This window comes from Choloepus didactylus, chromosome 14, assembly GCF_015220235.1.
Source record: "Choloepus didactylus isolate mChoDid1 chromosome 14, mChoDid1.pri, whole genome shotgun sequence".
Lineage (NCBI taxonomy): Eukaryota > Metazoa > Chordata > Mammalia > Pilosa > Megalonychidae > Choloepus > Choloepus didactylus.
Window position 1 is genome coordinate 11,650,835 of NC_051320.1, and position 21,056 is coordinate 11,671,890.

Genomic DNA, 21,056 nt, shown 5'->3' on the forward strand with positions numbered 1-21,056 from the left:
GATGTGGAAGGCAGTGCGGTGCCTAGGTTCTGATATAGCTTTATATTATTATCAAACACATATAAAAATTGAAATATATGAAAAGTTTTAAATTCCCTCACAGTGGATCATCTTGCTCACCTTTTAGGATGCATATGCCTTATGTCAGGGATTTCCTGGTTTATTCATCTATTAATTGGGTTTAATAATAGTATGTATCTCATACTATTAAAATAATCAATACTGTTAAAATAATCAATGTACTAAAATTAAATGGTGATTAAAATATGACTAAAAATCATGCATACAAAGTACCTATTTACCCACTAAAATATATTAGTTCAGGTATTGCCATTTAATTAACTTTATGAACTCTGGCAATTTATTTGACCTGTCTGTGCTTCAGATCCCATGTCTGCAAACTGAATTATAATCTCTGTTCTGCATCTATTACAAGGCTGTTGTAAGGAATGAGATAATATATGTGAAAGTGCTTTGTAACCTCTAAGGTATGCACAGTATGAAGGATTATTATTTTTTCAGAATTGTAAATTTAAATGGAGATATTTTACCTTAAAAAGTTACTCCAAATGGTGCTGCAGGGCTAAATTATTATTCATTTAATCTGATTCTTTGATTTTTATGCTCTATTGTAACAATCCAAGGAAAAATACTCAAACAATCAAAGCAAGGCTTTACATCATTGCATTTTCTACCATTTATGCTAATCAGCTACAAACAAAGGGCAAAATATGCAGTGGCTTCACTCTCATTGATGGGTGTGAATTATTCTGGTTATTTTTGTGGCATCGACTGTGTTTCTTTTTGCAGCCTTTCAGCTGGAAGAAACATCTGCAGCAGTCACACCGTCTTAAAATTTTCCTATTGAATTTTGGAAACTTTTTCAACAGTGGGCAGCATTTTCCCCCAGAGACACTGTAGCTTGTTTGAGTAAACATATTTGCTTTTCCGAGTCCTATCTGCCTTGCATGGAGCCTTCCACGGGTTGGAATGGAAGTGTTGTTTACCTGATATCACAGTGGGTCAACCACTTGTCAGCCAGTCTCTACCCAGAATTCTGCCCTGCTCTGAGAAGTTGCAGGGACTGGGGGTGCCCAGCCCTGCCCCCGAGTGCTCCACATTCTATCAGGTCACTGAGAATGTCCCAGGACCCCCATGGAGGCACGATGGGACATGAGCAATTAGGTGCCAAAGGATGGGGGGTAGACGAGGGGTGGGGATATTTCGTTGGAGTAAGTGGACAATGAGGACTGGATTTGGGTGAAGACAGAACTTGATTGGGCTTTAAAGAGTGGGGCAGAGGTTAGAAAGTTGGCGGGGGCAGTTCATGAGAATTGTGAAGTGTCCAATGCAAGTGCTGGGTAGTTTCTTTTCTTATAGGGAGGCAGTTGAGCATATTCAGTAGCCCCAAGGTAGGTTAATCTGATTATTATTTTTTCTTCTGTTAGTAAACATTTTTGAACCAGACTCTGGAGCAGGTAGTTTATATCTTTTATCTCATTTCATCAACACAACCCCCTTATGTGAGTGGACACTATTATTGCTTCCACTTGCACATGAGGAAACCAAGGCCCCAAGAGAGTCAGTGATCTGCTCAGGTTCCACAGCTGGGCTTTTTTGCTCCTCACTTGCCCTTCTAGTCTTTCTCAGTAATCTCAAAAAAGAGATGTTGGGGAAATCTTGAGCATTGAGAAGTGACTATTTCTTCACTGAATGCCCTTGGGAGGTGTTGATTAAATGGGGTCCCTGAAGGCAGGAAATGTGATGGAGACAGGATCGGACCAGGTAGGATGGTTGGGGGGTGGGGGTGGGGCCTGGGGTACAGGTTTGGTGGGAGAGGTGGCTTCCATCCAGCTGTCCACACGCTCCTCACAGCTGGTTCCAGGTCCTTTTGTGTCTGCACAACTTGTTCAAGTTTTCCTACCTACCACCCCCGCTGGGAGGAATTTCATTAGACAGATTTAACTGCTTATTGTGTTTAACTTCTTTGGTTGACATTGAACTCTGTTGTACCAGCCCAGTGTGCTGTCAACCCAGGTCAGAAGTCCCTCGTGGTAAAATCATGTTTGACCTTAGGAGCTGGCTTTGCGATTTAGAAAGGCAGCCAGAGCTTAGTGAGGTGGACTTGCTGACACTCCCTTGACGTTCCACGAAAGTAGGCATATGTGACATCAAAACTTGTTCTAATCTCTGGATTTGTGGAGAATTTGCATTGGAGTTTGAAGACAAGGAGCCTCTCTCTCTTTGTCTACAGGTGGCTGTAGAGTTCAGGTTTTTCCCAAACTCGGAGGACCTCAGGGTGGTTTGCTAGCGTGATTTTCTGGAGCCATTCCTCTTGCCCCATCATTTCCACACCCCGTGAAATGGCTAACCCCATGATCTCAGCCCCATGTTTATTCAGTTATTTTCTCTGTAGCTTCCTTTATTTGCTCTTCTTTTGTTCTTGATGTTTCAAGTTTCCTTCCAGTATCATTTGCCTTCTGTGTGAAGAATTTCCTTTAGCATTTTTTTAAAGCAAGTTGTTTGGCAAGGAATTCTCTCACTTCTCCTTCATCTGAGAATGTCTTCGTGTTACCTTCATTCCTGAAGAATATTTTTGCTGGATATAGAATTCTGGGTTGGCAGTGCTTTCACCATTTTAAAGATGCTGTGCAGCTTCTTTCTTTCCTGAATGGTTTCCAATGAGAAATCTGTAGTCATTTGAATTGTTGTTTGTCTATAGGCAATGTATCATTTCCTCTGGCTGCTTTCAAGACTTTTTTCTTGTCTTTTGTTTTCAGCAGTTTGCTTATGATGTTTCCAGACATGCTTCTCTTTAGGTTTATCCTGTTTGGGGTTTTATGAGCTTCTTGAATCTGTGGGTGCCTTTTGCCAAATTTGAGAAGTTGTTACCCATTATTTCTTTATATACTCTTTTTCATCCTCATACTCTTTCCCTTCTCCTCTGGGGATGCATGGCATGGATGGTAGCTCTTCTGTTGTTATACCACAGGTCCCAGAGGTCTCAGAGGCTCTGTTTTTTAAATTAAATTTTTTTTCTCTGTTGTTAGATCAGATAATATCTATGGATCTATCTTCAAGTTCTCTGATGCTTTCTTTTGTTCTTTCCATTCTGCTCTTGAGCCCATCTGGTGAGATTTAAAAATTTGGCTGTTATGTTTTATCCATTCTAAAATTTTCATTTGTTCTTCTTTACATTTTCTCTTCCTTTGCTGAGACTTTCTATTTTTCCATTGGTTTCAAGAGTGTTTCTGATCATTTGTTGGAGCATTTGTATTTGGCTGCTTTAAAGTCATCATAATCCCAATACCTGTTCATCTTGGTGCTGTTGCCTCCGTTCCTAGTTTTTTCCCATAAATTGAGGTTTTCCTGTTTTTTTCATATGCTGTGTAATTTTAAACAGTATCCTGAATATTTTACGTATTATTATGAGATAATGGGTCTTACTTAAATCCTGTGGATAATGCTTATAGTTTAGTTTTAGTAGGTAGTTGAGCAGTGGTTATTTTCAGGCCATAAATTCCAAGCTGTCTTCTATGTGCTGTGAGTCCAATGCCAGTTCAGTTTTTAAAGTCTCTGCCATGCTCTCCTACATGTGTGCTGCTCAGTGGCTAGCCTGGGGTCTGGGTGGAGGTTTATCTGTCAGCTTAGACCTCAGAGCATCTGCTATACTAAATAAGATCATGTCCATGCATCTGCAGCTCAGGGGTGAACCCAGGAGTTCATAAACAACTTTGTGGGTTTGCTTTTCTGGGTTCTTCCTTCTCCATAACCTCCCTGGTATTTAGAGTTCCCTGGGCTCCTCTTTTTCGGTCTTTTGGCTGGAACATTGTGGCTTTTGGCATCTTATTCTGCTCTGCACCTCTGCAGTGTGTCCATGAGCAGGGCTGGGCAGCAGTAGAATAGAGAGAGAATAAAACAATGGGGGTTGGCCTCCCTCTTGGAACCCAGCTCCACTGAACAGAGGGGAAGTTTCCTCCTTCACAGTGTTGGCTCCTGTATGCTCCTGTTCCCAGCCCCTGACATGTGAAAGAACAAAGAGATCAATGGGATTAAAAGGGAAAAATATCTGCACTTTCTCCAGGCATTAGGAGTTCCCTTCCCTCTTCTTCACCAGAACCAGAGAGCTTTCCCTGGAGCTCTCCAGCTGAGCCCCAGTGCCCACTTTCAGATTTCTGGTCCATTGCTGTAGGTGGAGGATATCAGAGAAGGAAAAATGGTAAGCTCACTGCCAGCTCCACAGTGCTTCAAATTCTGGTCTTCTTCGCCAGTACTCCTGCTACTGTTTACTTTTCAGGATCTTCATATAGCTGTTCTCATTTTATTCAGATTTTATAGCTGTATTCAGTGGAGTTTGGGGTGTTACTCCATCTTACCTGGAACTGCAGCTCTTGATTACATGTATTTTTCTATCACATGAATAATACTTGGCATTTAAAACTTAGTTTTCTTTTATCATCAGTGACAGTATATGAAGTGCGTGTGGTGACTGGTGAGCTGTGGAATGCTGGCACGGTAGCCAATGTCTACATTTCTCTCTATGGGGAGAAGGGAGATACAGGATCCAGACAGCTGTTTAGAGCAAAGAGCTCCTCCAATTTTTTAAGAGGACAAGTAAGTGAGCAAAAAGTTCTTGGTCTGATTTTTAAACCCACCTTTATATTGTCAAATGTGGATAACTATGTGTAACAACCTTATATTGTCAAATGGAGAAATAGAATACTTTGTATTATTTTTACTATTACTAATATTAATGCTCAAAGAATATCTAGAGGTTTTTTTAAATGGATCCTTCAAATTTTAGTTATCTCAGTTTTCTTTGATGACTTAGTCAGTCCTTAAGTGAGTGTATCAGAATATTTTCATTGCACGTTTCCTCTTTTTCTTAGTGCGCTCTACATCAATTATCATAAATATCACAACTCTTCATTTTCTCTGCCATTTCTTTCTGTTATTGCATGGAAAGCCCTCTTTTTTCTAGCAGATCTGTTAGGTGGATCAACAGATGACAATGTTACCTATTAATGTGTACCGGTATGAGAAGTAATTTTTTGTTGATGAATTCTAATTGTTTTGTTACCTGTTATTTATATCTGTAACAGTCTACTTTATGCAGAAGCAGAGCCACTCAAAAGTAAAATAGTCTCACTAGGTGTCAGAAGAGCTGAGCTCTAATCTTGCCTCTATGCCTCACCTTTCTTGTCTGTTCTTGTTGAGCTACTTTGGGTATAAAATAAAATGTATGTGAAGACACTTTGAAATGTACAAGACACTACACAAATGCAAAGGCTATTTTGTTTCTGGATTATTTTTTTCATTGATATGCTACATGATGTATTTTTCTTGCATTTTAACCTATAGCATCATTTTTTATTCTATCAAAGGAACTCTGGGTTCCTCACTTTTACCCATATTCTGAATACAAAAACGATAGAGGCACAAACCTGTCTAGTTTTGATTGTAGCAGCACACTGGGACTCCAGATAAATGTTATAACTCATGAATTTTTTTGCATGAATATCCTAAAATTACTTCAGAAGAATTACACTTGTGAATGATCCATAAACACTGCCTATGACAGCTAAAAAATTTCCATCCCAGGCCAGACAGGAGTTGTTTGTATTCAGATAAAGCAAACTTTCAGTATATTCTATAATTATTTGATTAATAGTGTGATTATTGAAAAATATAGTTGTAGAGAGTCCCCAAATATATGCCTGTACAATTAAAACTATAATGAAAGAGGAGGGTGCTTATTTGAAAACATATTATGTTATTTAAAATGATATTATTGTTTTCCTCTGACTTGATCTAACTGATTTGTGTATTTGCTTAATGAAGACTTTTCACAATCAGTTTTCACTGTATATTAATTTACACCCTTGGTAGAAATCAGAGTTAATGGTCAAGCTCTGATTAGACCTTTTCTATTGGTTATAGATTGACACCTTCTCTCTGGAAGCTGTGAATCTTGGGGGTTTGTACAAGATTGTCATAGGTCATGATGGCCTTGGTCCAGGTAAGACTTTTCCACTCTTTTCAGGACAAATCTAAAAAATAGTTGTTGAAAATTTATGGGAAACTGTTCTCTAAATGCTGAGTAGCTGAAATAAAAATATTTTCCCCAAATACCCTTTAAAATTTAGGCAGAGAGATTTTTCTTCACAATGACATAGATGTGGCTGATTGGGTCCTCTGCCAAGCTGGAAAGGTGATGCCGAAAAACAGGGGTGGGGATGGGGGCACTTGGGATTTATTTGCTGTGGTGTGGCAGGATTTCAGCATGCCGCTGGTGGCAGCAGCCACGGTGTCCACTGGTGGCAATATTCCACGCAGCTTTTCCAGAGATGGAGCCGACAGCGACATGTCAGGAGGCCGTTCTGCAGCAAGACCTCGGCTGTGTGTTCTGCTGCAACCTTGTTCGTGCTTGTTCCACAATTTTCCCATAGGCTCTGAGATTTCCCATATCTTTCCAACAAAGCTCTCTCTGCTACTGTTTAAAACAACCATCAGGTAAACATAGTTTACATACCAAATGGCACATACCAAGAAAGCATTAAAAACCAGAACACCTAAAACAAGATGATAACTGACACAAATGGATTAAACTCACCTACTAAAAAGTTGCAGTATAATGTTCAAAATGTTAAGAACATAATTTTCATACAAATATATAGTGAACTTGTGTTTTAAATAATGAGAATTAGCAGAATGACAAAGCTGGTTCAAAGGAGGATATAAGAAACTGATAGATATAAAAAAGATACAGATATAGATATACAGCCGGTGTAAACAAAAAGTGGTGGGATGGTTAGGTTCATGTGTCAACTTGGCCAGGTGATGGTACCCAGATGTCTGGTCAAGCAAGCACTGGCCTAAACATTATAGCAAGGACATTTGTGGCTGGTTAATAAAACAGAAGGGTGGTTTATTAAATCATCAGTCAATTGGCTGCAGCTGTGACTGATTACATCAATGAAGGGTATGTCTTCCACAATGAGAGAATGCAATCAGGTGGATTTAATCCAATCAGTTGAAGACTTTTAAGCGAGACAGATAAAGGACCTTCACTTCTGCTTCGGCTGACCAGGGAAGTATTTCCTGAGGAGTTCATTGAAGTTGCCAGTTTGCTGCCTGCCCTGCAGAATTTGGACTCGTGCATACCCACAGTTGCGTGAGACACTCTTATAAAATCTTATATATAGATATCTCTTGTTGATTCTGTTTCCCTAGAGAACCCTAACGAATACAAGTGGTGAATAAAGTTGATGTCAGACTAAAAATATGGTTACTGTCCTACAGACAGTAAAACATATCTTGAGATTATCTTCTCCCCTAGACAAAATTCATTTATATCTTTACCAGACAAAAAAATCACTTACATCTTATTATTTCTCTGTGGTTTGATATTTAATTTTACAGAGTCTGGGTCCTAATCCATAGTAAATAATAAGGCAAATAGCATTACAATACCACAGAGAACGAGATGACCCTTAGATAGCTCTGTTAAACAATACCCTCATATGACATTGAAAGGATATGCAGTCATCTTTTTGCCTTATTTCCAAATTTTGCACATTTTTCTAAACAAAGGCAATGTTCTCAGAATAAGTAGCCATGTCCAATTATATACTCCATGCAAAGACACACTGAAAATAAATAACCCAGCAATATTAAAAATAAAAGTTTAGTTAATAATATGTGATAAGGATATATAAATAAAAAGCAAACAGAATTTTTTTTTGGTAAGCTTACTGTAAGATAAAATTTTGAGGCAAAAAACATTAAAAGATACAAGAGGTATTTTTCCTTGATAAAATTATTGATTCACAGTGAGTTTATAACATTTATGAGCCTTTATGCAACAGATGATGTTGCAATTAAATATATAAGGTAAAATCCTTTTAGATAGCCCAAAAGAAATGAAAAGGAAGACAATCTTAGGATAGGGTTTTATTGCCTCTCAGATTTAGACACATCAACCAGGCCCCTCGATTAAGCTCTTTCAAATATTGTGTACCCTGCACACACAGAAACATCTTCATTTCAAAACTTCATGAAATACTTTTATAATTTGATTCATGTATTAAGCAAAACAGAAAATCTCAATAAATTTCCCAAAGCATGTGTCCTTCTCTATCACAATGTAATGAAACCAAAATTTAACAATAAACAGTTAAACTAAAATGAAAATTTGATGTTAGATATTTCAGTCTGATCCATGATCCTTGGGTCAAATTGAAAATCTGACCTGTAATTACAGTCTAACAGAAGGCTATAATGGTATTTTTTTTTCTCATTTGCTCAAAAACCAGAACGAACCAGTAGAAAGCAAGGCCTTTTCATCCCAAATGTAGGTGCAAGCATTTAGGATTTATGAAGGAAGTGACTCTTGGCTCAACATCCCCTGCTGGATATAAAGGGCATAGGTTTTCCTTGCAGTAAGTTAGCAGTTGTTTCTCTACCCTTCCATCCCCCCACTTTATGTTTTTCTTGTCACAATTTACATCTTTTTTTTTTTTTGAAATAAATTCAAAGTTGCATGAATAGTTGCAAAAACAATACTAGCCCCATACACAGAATTTCATCATACCCTGACCCCCCTCCCCTGATAGCTCAATCCATCAGCTTTAACATGCTGTCACATCACTATTTCTTTCCCTCCCTATCTATCATCCATCCTATATTTCTCTATCTTTTGAACATATGAGAGTTAGCTGCACACATCCTTGAATATACACTATAATTCAAGTATGTACTTCCCATGAACAAGAACATTGTTTTATGTAATTCCATTAAGCACAGCTAAGAAGTATAAGAGATTCAACAATGATACAATGCTTACATTCTATATTTCCTTTTCCTTATGTCTCAACTATGTCCCTTTGAGCCACCTGTCCTCCACCCTCCAATCCCATCCAAGTTCATCCTTAGCATTCAATTGTCATCTAGTTAGACTATCTTTTTCTTTTTTTCCTTTTTTCAATTGTGGAAACATATATACAGCCTAAATCTTCCCATTCCACCCCCTCCCTAGCCTTCTGTTAGTGGGATTAATCACATTTAGAATGATGTTATGCTCTTTCCCACCATCCATTGCTAGAAATTTCCCTTCACCTCAAACAGCAACCCTGCACTCCTTTCTTAACTTCCCATTGCCCCTTCCCCCATTTCTCTTAACCCAAACTCTAATTTCATCTCTATGGTTATATTCTCTGATAATTTCTTTGTGTTTACTGTGGGGCTTAAAATTAACCTCTTAAATCCCTACCAATCTTGTTTTTCTTTGATACCTCCTTCACTTCAATAGGGCATATAAACTATGTTCCTATACTCCTTCATTCCCCCACCTTTATACAGTTGTCTAAAATTACATATTTTACATTGAGTTCAAAACCACTGATTTGTCCTTAGAGTTTGTGTATTTTTTTATCATGTAGGAAGTAAATAGTGGAGTTATAGTTCAAAAATTAGCGACTTCTATTTGTATTCCATTGTGTTTGGAGAATGTTCTTTGAGTATATTCAATTTTTTTTTTTCTTTAATTTCTTGAGGCTTGTTTTATGTCCCAGTTTATGGTCCCTTCTGGAGAAAGATCTGTAATCACTAGAGAAAAATGAGTGTCCTGGTGATTTGGGATGTAAGGTACTGTATATGTCTGTTAAAATTCTCTATATCTCTTTCTCCTTTCTTTGTCTCTCTGTTGGTAGGGCTTCCTTTAGAATCTGAAGTAGGGCAGGTCTTTTATTGGCAAAGTCTCTCAGCATTTGTTTGTCTTTGAAAAATTTAAGCTCTCCCTCAAATTTGAAGGTGAGTTTTGCTGGATAAAGTATTCTTGGTTGGAAATTTTTCTCTCTCAGAATTTTAAATATGTCATGCCACTGCCTTCTCACCTCCATGGTGGCCACTGAGTAGTCACAACTTAGTCTTCTGTTGTTTCCTTTGTATGTGGTGAATTGCTTTTCTCTTGCTGCTTTCAGAACTTGCTCCTTCTCTTCAGTATTTGACAATCTGATCAGAATATGTCTTGGAGTGGGTTTATTTGGATTTATTCTATTTGGAGTTCGCTGGGCATTTATGCTTTGTGTGTTTATATGGTGTAGAAGGTTGGGGAAGTTTTCCCCAACAATTTCTTTGACTACTCTTGCTAGACCTTTACCCTTCTCTTCCCCCTCTGGGACACCAATGAATCTTAAGTTTGGATGTTTTATTTTATCTATCGTATCCCTGAGATCCATTGCGATTTTTTCAATTTTTTTCTCCATTCTTTCTTTTGTTCTTTCATTTTCTGTTCTATGGATTTCTAGGACACTGAGATGTTGTTCAGCTTCCTCTAGTCTTGTATTGTGAATATCCAGAGTCTTTTTAATTTGGCCAACAGTTTCTTTTATTTCTGTAAGATCTTCTATTTTTTTATTTACTCTTGCAATGTCTTCTTTATGCTCTTCTAGTGTCTTTTTTATGGCGCTTATATCCTGGGCCGTGGTCCTCTTGATGTCCTTTAAATCCTTTGCCATGTTTTCGTTCTTTGATTGTAGTTCTTTAATTAAATTTGCGAGGAATAACATTTCTTCCGAAATCTTGATTTGTGTGTTTGGAGCTGGATTCTCCATATCATCTGGTTTTATCATATGCATTAAGATTTTCTGTTGTTTTTGGCCTCTTGGCATTTGTTTTGCTTGATAGGGTTCTTTCAAGTTGTATCAAAAAAAAAGAAAGGGATATTGATCTAATTTTTCAGAGATAGTTTGGTGACATACACTTTCTCTAAGTAACCAGCAGATGGCGTCTGTGAGCCATCTATATCCCTCCAGTCAGTTCTCGCATAGTGAGGGGAAATGATTCTTGTGTGTTCAGTTGGAGAGCTCAGCCTGGGCGTGCTGCTGGAGTTGCCCGCCCTGAATGTGGGGTGCGTACACGGGTGGCCAGGGAGGAAGGGCAGCTCTCTCTCAGTGTACCATAAACCACCAGACTTGGCATAGCGCCCCTGGGTTCTCTGAGCAGATCCCCCCTCCCAGCCGCAATCTTCCCTCAGCCGAGGGGGATGCCGTGCTACATCATCAGTGTGCGCCATCCTTCTAGGGAAGGCTTGGCCGCTTGGCTGTGCCGCGGGGCTCTCAGCTCGTTTCAGAATACAGAATGTGTGAGGCTGTCTTTACTGCAACGCCTTGTGGGCTAAGAGCAGCTGAGGTTTTCTCCACAGAGAGAGAGCGAGAGACAGAATATTTCCCCCGATTCTCCCAAGGTCAGTTGTCACCAAAAGCCTCTGTCTGCTTGTTGAGGATTCGCTGTCTGTATTGAGCAGTTATTATTAAAACCTCACTTGGAGCTGGGCTGAGAAAGTGCACAGTGCAGCTTCCATGAGGGAGGGGCTCCCGGCTCTAGGTTCTTGGCTCTCAGCGCAGGTTCGCAATTTTACTTACAGATTTTATGCTGTGATCTCGGGCATTCCTCCCAATTCATGTCAGTGGAAGTTGAGTGTACTGTCATGTTTGTCTCCCCACTACCATTCCAGGTTATTTACTGGTTTTTTGTTCATTTATGAATTGTTCTGGGGGAGACTAAGTCTTCCACTTCTTTCTATGCTGCCATCTTGCCAGCATCCCCCCACAATTTACATCTTTATACATTGTATATCCATAACCATGGATTTATCACTACATTTTATAAATTTGCATTTTAGATCCTGTAAGAAGTAAAAAGTAAAGTAAACAAAAATAGAAGAGTGCTAGCATTTATATCTACCCATGTAGTTAACTTTATCAGAGATCTTTATGTATGCAGCTTTGATTTATTGTCCAGTGTCCTTGCCTTTCAATCTGAAGAACTCTCTTTAGCACTTCTTGTAGGGTTGGTCTAGGGATGACAAGCTCCCTCAGCTTTTGCTTATCTGGGAATGTCTTAATCTCTTCCTCATTTTTGAAGGAAAGTTTTTCCAGATACAGAATTTTTGGTTAACAGTTTTTTTCTTTCAGTGCATTAAATATGTCATGCCCACTGCCTTCTCACCTCCATGGTTTAGGATGAGAACTTGGCACTTAATCTTACTGTGTCTTTCTTGCACTTGATGAGTTGCTTCTTTTTTCTTTGACTCTTTTTTTCTGCCCCTTTCCGTCTTTCTTCTGGGACTCCTGTAATGCATATGGTGGTACACTTGATGGTGTCCCGTCCCACAGGTCTCTTAGGCTCTGTTCTCTTTTCTTCATTCTTTGTTCTTTCTGTTCCTCAGACTAGATATTTCAAAATTCCTGTTTTCATGTTTGCTGATACTTTCTTCTGCTAGCTCTGAATGCTCTGAAATTTTTATTTCAGATGTTTTACTTTTCAGCTCTAGCATTTCTGTTTGATTCCTTTTTATAATTTTGATCTGTTTATTGAAATTCTCATTTATTCTTATATCGTCCCCCTGATTTCCTTCTGCTCTTTGTTCATGTTTTCCTTTAGCTCTGTTCACATATTTAAGATGCTTTTGTCTGGTAAGTCCAATGTCTTGTCTGCCTCATTGAAAGTTTGTTTTTCTTTATTTCACTTCTTTGAATGAACCATCTTTTTTTTAGCCTCTCCTCTCTTTTTATTTCTCTTCCATATTTGCTTTAGAGAAAAGATGAATTCAGTTCACGTGAGGTTAAGATCCTTCTGCTCTCCTTCTTTGTTGCCAACAAGCCTGCAGGAATGGTATTTGGTCTGCTTTTCCATGTTGTAAAATTTAAAGGTTCCTTGTAGAATTGCCTTGGCAGGAAATGTCTGCAGTTTTCTAGAACTGCCTGTGACCAGTGGAGACATTATGCAGAAGATCACTCACTATATTAACTTCCTTGCTGCTGTAACAAATGACCACAAGCTTAGTGATTTAAAATAATGGTCTAGAGGTCAGAAGTCATGGTGTTGCCAGGGCCATATTCTTTCTGGAGCCTCCAGGGAGAAATTTGTTTTCTCACCCTTTCTAGCTTCTGGAGGCTGCCTGCATTTCTTGGCTCATGGCCCCACTTTCCATTTTCAAACCAGCTGCACAGAACCTTCCAATTTCTCCCTCTGACCTCTGTCTCTGACTCTCCTGCCTTCCTCTTAATGGACCCTTGTGATTACATTGGACCCACCTGGTTAATCCAAGATAATCTCCTCATCTCAGACCTCTAACTTAATCACATTTGCAAAGTCCCTTTTATTTGGGCTACACACTTGATTAGCAAGACTTGATCTCCAGTATCAATTTTGCTATTGACTAAAATGATATTTTGATCTCCAATTGTCTGACCACCATGTCTGTGTCTCACTTCACTCTAGACTCAGGTGGGTAGATGTAGGCTTATTTATTGTCCCCCTCAAGCCCCCAAAGTGGTGTCCCATGGCAGTCAATTAGGATTAGGATGGGAAGCACAAGGATTAAGAGTTACCCTTTGAAGTCTAGATGCCTTAAAGGGATCTCCTTAAAAATAAGATAATACAGACACGTTCACAGTGGCAAGTTACAGAAACATGTATAATTCTGACATTTGTCCCTTCCCTTCAATATGGATTAGATTTATAATTTTTGTATTAGCAAATGAAAGACCTGAAGAACATTGCCAGTTTGTAACCTTATCTAACTAGCCTGTGGATTGCTATACTGCTCTACAACTTTTCTCTTAAAAGCATCTGTATCAACAACCTCTTTACACTAAAATATTTCACTCACAGCTTCTGTTTAGAAGCTTGCAATCTCTGCCTCTACATGGTTTTTTTGAGGACTGGAAAAAGAAGCATCTATAAAAGTTTTATGGAATTTAAAATTTTTACATTAAAATGGTAGCTTATAATTTTCTGCCTTCATATATTCAAAAAGTGTAACTTTGGGCCAATTGGATGGCTATTGCAAACAATAAAATAAGATTAGCCAACCATAAAAAAATAAGTTTTAAAGTAAATAGAAGAAAATATAGGTGGACATCTAATTTCAAGCTTTCCAAGGTCTTTTTTGGAAAAGAAAAAGACAATGGCAGATTTGACTACATAAATGTCAAAATATATGACTGTCAAAAACACAGAAAACAAAATTGAAAGTTAAGCCACAAACTTGGAAAAAGGGCTAGTACTTTAGTATATAACGGATATTCAAAAATGAGTAGAACAAAAATGTGCAATGAGTATAAAAATGCTCATGACCAGTTGTCTTCCGGCTGATCTTGGCTGGGTTCAGCTGGGTTTCTGACTTGGAAGTGGGGTCAGATCTGCCCCCCCCCCACCAAGACTTCATTCCAGGATCCAGGTTGAGCAGTTCTCTTCTTGGGGTCGAGGGCCTGAGCTGGGACCAGGCATAGTGTCCTTTCAGCCCTTTCTCACTGGCCCAGTCAAATCCAGTGGCCAAACCCATAAACAGAGGGGTGAGGAGGGAAGAATGAATTGTGGACAAATAACGCAGTGTCATAATTAGTATTAGGAACAGTTCTTTGAGGTTAATACTTAAACACTGCTGGTGTGGTGATTTGGCATTTTATTTAGAAGTTTTAAAAAGTTCCTTAAGATTTGAGTCTGTAATTTCACTTCTAAATAGCTATTTAAAAGAAATATTGAGAAATACGAATAAAATCTGTGCTCAAAATTTTAAGTGGCAGTATTATTATGCCTGATAGCAAAAATTCCCTCTTTCCAATAGGAAATTTGTTATATTATTATACATCCATACACTGAAATTCTTTACAACTTTAAAAATAGTATTGTTTGAGAACATTTAGAGGAAAATGGGGAAATGCTCATGTATAATATCAGGGGAACAAATCAAATATGTGGTTTAGGTAATTAACACTCACTAGCTCCTGTAACAAATTATTGCCAAATCTGAGGGACTTGCCATAGCAGAGATTTATTTGTTGTCCATACCACTGTCTTATGCAAGTTGGAAAGTCTCCTTGGCAGCTGTTATCCAGGCAGTGACCCAGGAGCACTGCCACTGTGCAGCTATGCCACGGGGACTGTGTGGCCTCCAGGGTCACTGTGCCAGTTTGAATGTATTATGTCCCCCAGAAAAAGCCACATTCTTTGATGTAATCTTGTGTGGGAAGACGTATCAGTGTTAATTAGATTGTAATTCTTTGAGTGTTTTCATGGAGATGCGCCTCACCCAACTGTGGGTGATGACTCTGAATGGATAATTTCCATGAAGGTGTTACCCCAGCCATTCAGGGTGGGTCTAAATTAAATCACTGGAGCCATATAAAGGAGCTGACAAACAGAAGGAACTTAGTGCAGCTGAGAGTGACATTTTGAAGAGGAGCTACAGCCAAGAGGGACACTTTGAAGAATGCACAGAAGCTGAGAGAGGAGCTGCAGATGATAGACAGTTTTGAAGACGGCTGTTGAAAACAGACTTTTGCTCCAGAGAAATTAGGAGACGACAAATGCCCCAAGAGCAACTGAGAGTGACGTTTTTGAGGAACTGCAGCCTAGAGAGGAACGTTCTGGGAGAAAGCCATTTGGAAACCAGAACTTTGGAGCAGACGCCAGCCACGTGCCATCCCAGCTAACACAGGTATTCTGTACACTCATTGGCCATCCTCCAGTGAAGGTACCCTTTGTTGATGGACACTTTATGGCCTTAAGACTGTAACTGTGTAGCCAAATAAACCCCCTTTTATAAAAGCCAATCCATCTCTGGTGTTTTGCATTCCGGCAGCATTAGCAAACTAGACCAGTCACCCCAGTTGGGTGGAGGGCAGCCAGGGCATTGCGGGGATGTTTTTAAGGACTAGGCCTGGAAGGTGCACATCATTTTTTCTCACCTTCTATTGGCAATAAATGAGTCATACAGTCCTCTATCTAATTTTAGGAGAATCTAAGAAATGCTGTCCTCTTGTGTAACCAGAAAGAGGAAACAGCATATTGCATACCACTTGTCTCTGAGGCAGCAGGATACCAGTTCTTTATGCAGTGTGATCCAAATTTTATTGCGTGTGGGCATGCTCTCTCTCTATGCATACAGGCATAGAAAAGAGTTGAAAATATTTAGTTCAAATTAATTGATTTTTATTTTTTGCAGCTGCTGGAATAATACAGTTTTAACATTATTTTTTTCTGGTTTCGTTTGGCCTATTTTCCTAAAACGAATTCAATTAAAAAATAAATATTACATTAAGGAATTAATAATGCTTTTCATAATGTAAACTACTTATTATATGTATTGTAAAAGAAAATAACACATTTCCATTGAACTTTTAACTCCTAAACTCTATTCTTCCTACCTAATCAATTCCCCAAGGGAAAATCTGACTTTCTTCACCAACTTATCTTTTCTCATTCTAAAACCAGTCCTGGGTGTCTCTCCCTCTCTCTGTCTCTCTCCCTCTCTTTCTCTTAGTCTCTCTCTCTGATGGTTCATTGTTTATGTAGTATGGATTTTTAAAAAATTTTTATTCTTCTACCATACATACCATCTAACATTTTTCCTTTTAATCACATTCAGATATATATTTCAGTGCTGATAATTACATTCACAATGTTGTGCTACCATCACCATCATCCATTACCAAAACATTTCCATCATTCCAAATAGGAACACTGTACATCTTAAGCTTTAACTTCCCATTTCCTATCCCATCCCAGTCCCCTTATAACCCGTATTCCAGATTCTGACCCTAAACAGGTTGCTTACTGAAATTATTTCCGATTAGTGAAATCATACAATATTTGTCATTTTGTGTCTGGCGTATTTCACTCAGCATGAGATCTTCAAGGTTCATACATGTTATTCTGTTTATCAGGACTTCATTCCTTTTTACAGCTGAGTAATATTCCATCGTATGTAGATAACACATTTTATTTATCCATTCATCTGTTGATGGACACTTGGGTTGCTTTCCTCTTTTGGCAATTGTGAATAATGCTACTATGTACTTTGGTAGGCAAATATCTGAGTTCCTATTTTCGATTCTTTTGGGTGTATACTGACTAGAGGGATTTATGGATCATGTGGTATTTCTATACTTAGCTGTCTGAAGAACTGCCAAACTGTCTTCTACAGCAGCTGCACCATTTTACATTCTTACCAGCAGTGAATGAGTGTCCCTTTTTCTCTACATCCTCTCCAATGCTTGCAATTTTCTATTTTCTTAATAGCAGCCATTGTAGGGGGTGTGAAATGGTATCTCATTGTGGTTTTGATTTGCATTTCCCTGATGGCTAATGATGTTAAGCATCTTTTTATGTGCTTTCTGGCTATTTGCATATCTTCTTGGAGAGATGCCTATTAAAGTCTTTTGCCCATTTTTTCATTGGGTTGTTTGTCTTTTTGTTGTTAATTGAAGGATTTCTTTATATATTCTGGATATTAAACCTTTATTGACTATGTAGTTTCCAAATATTTTCTTCCCTTATGTAGGTTGGCATTTTACTTTAATGATCAAGTCCTTGGAGACACAAAAGTTTTTAGTTTTGATGTGGTGCCATTTATCTATTTTTTTTTCTTTTGATGCTTGTGCTTTGGGTGTAAAGTCTAAGAAGCCATTGCCTAACATAAGGTACTAAACATGCTTCCCTACATTTTCCTCTAGGAGTTTGATAGTTCTGGCTCCAGTATTTAGGTCTTTGATTCATTTTGATTTGGTTTTGTATAAGTTGTGAGGTAGGTGTTCTCCTTTTTTTTTCTTTGAAAATGGAGATGCAGTTTTCACAGTGCCATTTGTTGAAGAGACTATTCTCCTATTGAGTGGTATTTGCCATCTTGCCAAAGATCAGTTGGCCATAAGTAGGAGAGTTGATTTCTGAGCTCTCAATTCAATTCCATTGGTTTATATGTCTGCTCTTGTGTCAGTACCATGATGTTTTCATTACTGTGGATTTATAATAAGTTTTAAGATAAGGAAGTGTGAATCCTCTAAGTTCATTATTCTTTTTCAAGATGGCTTTTTAAATTCAAGGCCCCTTACTCTTCCATATAAATTTGATAATTTTCTTTTCCGTTTCTGCAAAGAAAGTTGTTGGAACTTAGATTGGGATTGCATTAAATATATGCAATTGGGCAGGATTAACATCTTACTGATATTTAGGCTTCCAATCCATGAACATGGAATGTCCTTCCATTAATTCTGGTCTTGTTTGATTTCTTTTAGTAATGTTTTGTAGTTTTCTACATATGAGTCCTTTACAGCCTTGGTAAGTTTTTTCCCAGATATTTCATTCTTTTCATTGGTATTGTGAGTGGAATTTTTTTCTTAATTTCTTCTTCTGATTGTTCATTACTAGTGTTTAGAAACATTACTCATTTTTACATGTTGAACGTGTACCCTACCACTTTGCTTAATTTATTTATTTGTTGCAGTAGCTTTGTTGTGAAAATTTTTTCAGGATTTTCTGTATATAGGATCATGTCATCTGCAAATAGGGAAATTTTTACTTATTCCTTTTCAATTTGGATGCATTTTATTTCTTTTTCTTGCCTAATTGCTCTGTCAAGAACTTCTAGTACAATGTTGAATAATAGTGGTGAAATTTCCTTGCATTTTTAGCTGTCTGAGTGTTCTTATCAAGAAGAGGTGCTTGAATTTGTTAAATGCTTTTTCTGCATCAAGTGAGACGATTGTGATTTTTCTCACTTTTGTTCTGTGAATATGGTGTATAATATTTATTAATTTTCTTATGTTGAACCACCCTTGCATAACTGGAATAGATCCCACTTTATCATGGTATATATTCTTTTGATGGGCTTTTTGGTTCAGTTCGCTCATATTTAGTTGAGAATTTTTGCATCTACATTCATAAGGGATATTGGTCTGTAGTTTTCTTTTCTTGTGTCTTTATCTGGCTGTGGTATTAGGGTGATTTTGGCCTCATAGAATGAGCTAGGGTTTGTTCCTTACTCTTCAATATTTTGGAAGAGTTTGAGTAGGATTGATGTTAATTCTTCTTCAAATGTTTGATAAAATTCCTCTGTGATCTGTTCCTGGGCTTTTCTCTGTTGGGAGGTTTTGGATTAATTATTCAATCTCTTTATTAGTTATTGGTTTGTTGAGATCTGTTTCTTCTTGAGTCAGTGTAGGTAGTTTGTGTGTTTCTAGTAATTTGTCCATTTCATCTAGTTTATCTAATTTGTTGGCATACAGTTGTTCATAGTATCCTCATAGTTCTTTTTAGTTCTGTGGGATTGGCAGTAAAGTTCCCCTTTTCATTTCTGATTTAGTTATGTGTTCTTTATCTTTTTTCTTTCTCAGCCTAGCTAAAGGTTTGCCAATTTTATTGATCTTTTCAAAGAATCAACTTTGGGTTTTGTTGATTCCCCTTGTTATTTTCTTAATTCTTGATTTCATTTATCTCCACTCCAATTTTTGTTATTTCCTTCCTTTTGCTCATTTGGGTTTAGTTTGTTCTTTTTCTCCTTCCTCCAGTGTTGAGGTTAGGCCTCTTATTTGAGATCTTTCTTCTTTTTTAATGTAACATTTAGAGCTATAAATTTCCCTCTCAGAATGGCCTTTGCTGCATCCCTTAAATTTTGGTATGTTTTGTTTTCAGCTTCATTTATCTCAAGATATTTCCTTATTTCCCTTGTGATTTCTTCTTACACATTGGATATCTAAGAGCATGTTGTTTAGTTTCCACACATTTGTGAATTTTCCTGTTCTCCCTCTGTTATTGATTGCTAGCTTTATTCCATTATCACTGGAGAAAATACATTGTGTGATTTCAGTATTTTTGAATTTATTGAGACTTGTATTGTGACCTAACAAATGGTCTGTTTTGGAGAATGAACTGTATGCAATGAGAAGAATTTGTATTCAGTTGCTTTTGGGTGATGTGTTCTATGCATGTCTATTAGGTCTACCTGATTTAGAGTATTGTCTAAGTCTTCTATTTCCTTATTGATCTTCTGTCTAGATGTTCTATCCATTATTGAAAGTGTTATAGTGAAAAATCCTACTATTAATGTAGAACCATCTATATCTCTCTCTAAAACTGTCAATATTTGCTTTATATGCTTTGGAACTCTGCTTTGCACATGTATTAATAATTGTTATGCCTTCTTGCTGAACTGACCTCTTTATCAATCAATTAGTATATACATACACAAACTGTTCTTTTACCCTTTCTGTTACTCCATTTTTTTTGTACTTGTTACAAATTGTATGTTTGTACATTTATGTCCAAAACCATTGATTCATCATACTTTTATGCATTTGCATTTTAGTACCTGCAAAAAGTAAGAAGTGGAATTACGTAACAATACAATATTACTGGCATTTATAATTACCCATATCTTTACCTTATCAGAGGACATTATGTCTTTATGCTACTTTGATCCACAGTCTAATGTCCTTTCCTTTCAGTCTGAAGAACCCCCTTTAGTGTTGCTTGTGGGGCATATCTAGTGTTAATGAACTTCCTCCATTTTTTGCTTATCTGGGAAAATGTGTTAATCTGTTTCATTTTTAAAAGTAAGTCTTGCCTGATATAAAATTTTTGTTGGTAATTTTTTTTTAGCACTTTAAATATTTTATACCACTGCCTTCTGGCCTCCATGGTTTCTGATGAGATATTGGCTTTCAGTCTTATTGAGATTCTCTTGTACATATTTTGTTGCTTTTCTCTTGAAGCTTTAAGAACTCTTTCCTTGTCTTTGGCCTTGGACAATTTGATTATTATGTGTCTGGGTGAGGTTCTCTTGTGTTTATCCTGTTTGGGGTTTTGGGGCTTTTTGAACATGCATATTCATGTCTTTCACAAATTTCCACCATTGTTTCTTTAAATATTCCTTCTTCCCCTTTCTCTATTTCTTCTCCTTCTGTAAGCCCCATAATGCATATATTGGTATGCTTGATGGTGCCTGTGCTGGTTTGGATGTATTATATTCCCCCAAACGCCATTATCTTTGATGCAGTCTTGTGTGGGCAGGAAACTTATTGGTGTTGATTGGGTTGGAGACTTTTGATTGTATGTTTCTGTGGAGATGTGATCACTCAACTGTGGGTGAGATCTTTCATTGGATACTTCCCATGGAGGTGTGGCCCCGCCCATTCAGCATGGGCCTGATTAGTTTACTGGAGGACTATATAAGCTCAGAAGCTCAGACAGAAGGAACAAGCTTTGTTACAGCT

The 21,056-nt window shown here is 37.7% G+C and overlaps 1 protein-coding gene across 1 annotated transcript in view; it reads left to right on the plus strand.

Annotated features, from left to right (window-relative positions):
• Positions 1-21,056, plus strand: part of RP1 (RP1 axonemal microtubule associated) — a 351,706-nt gene that overhangs the window by 97,609 nt on the left and 233,041 nt on the right. Inside the window, exons 8-9 of the mRNA XM_037803054.1 lie at positions 4,463-4,614; positions 5,941-6,019. Coding sequence (XP_037658982.1) covers positions 4,463-4,614; positions 5,941-6,019 — 231 coding nt within the window. The remainder of the gene's footprint in view (positions 1-4,462; positions 4,615-5,940; positions 6,020-21,056) is intronic.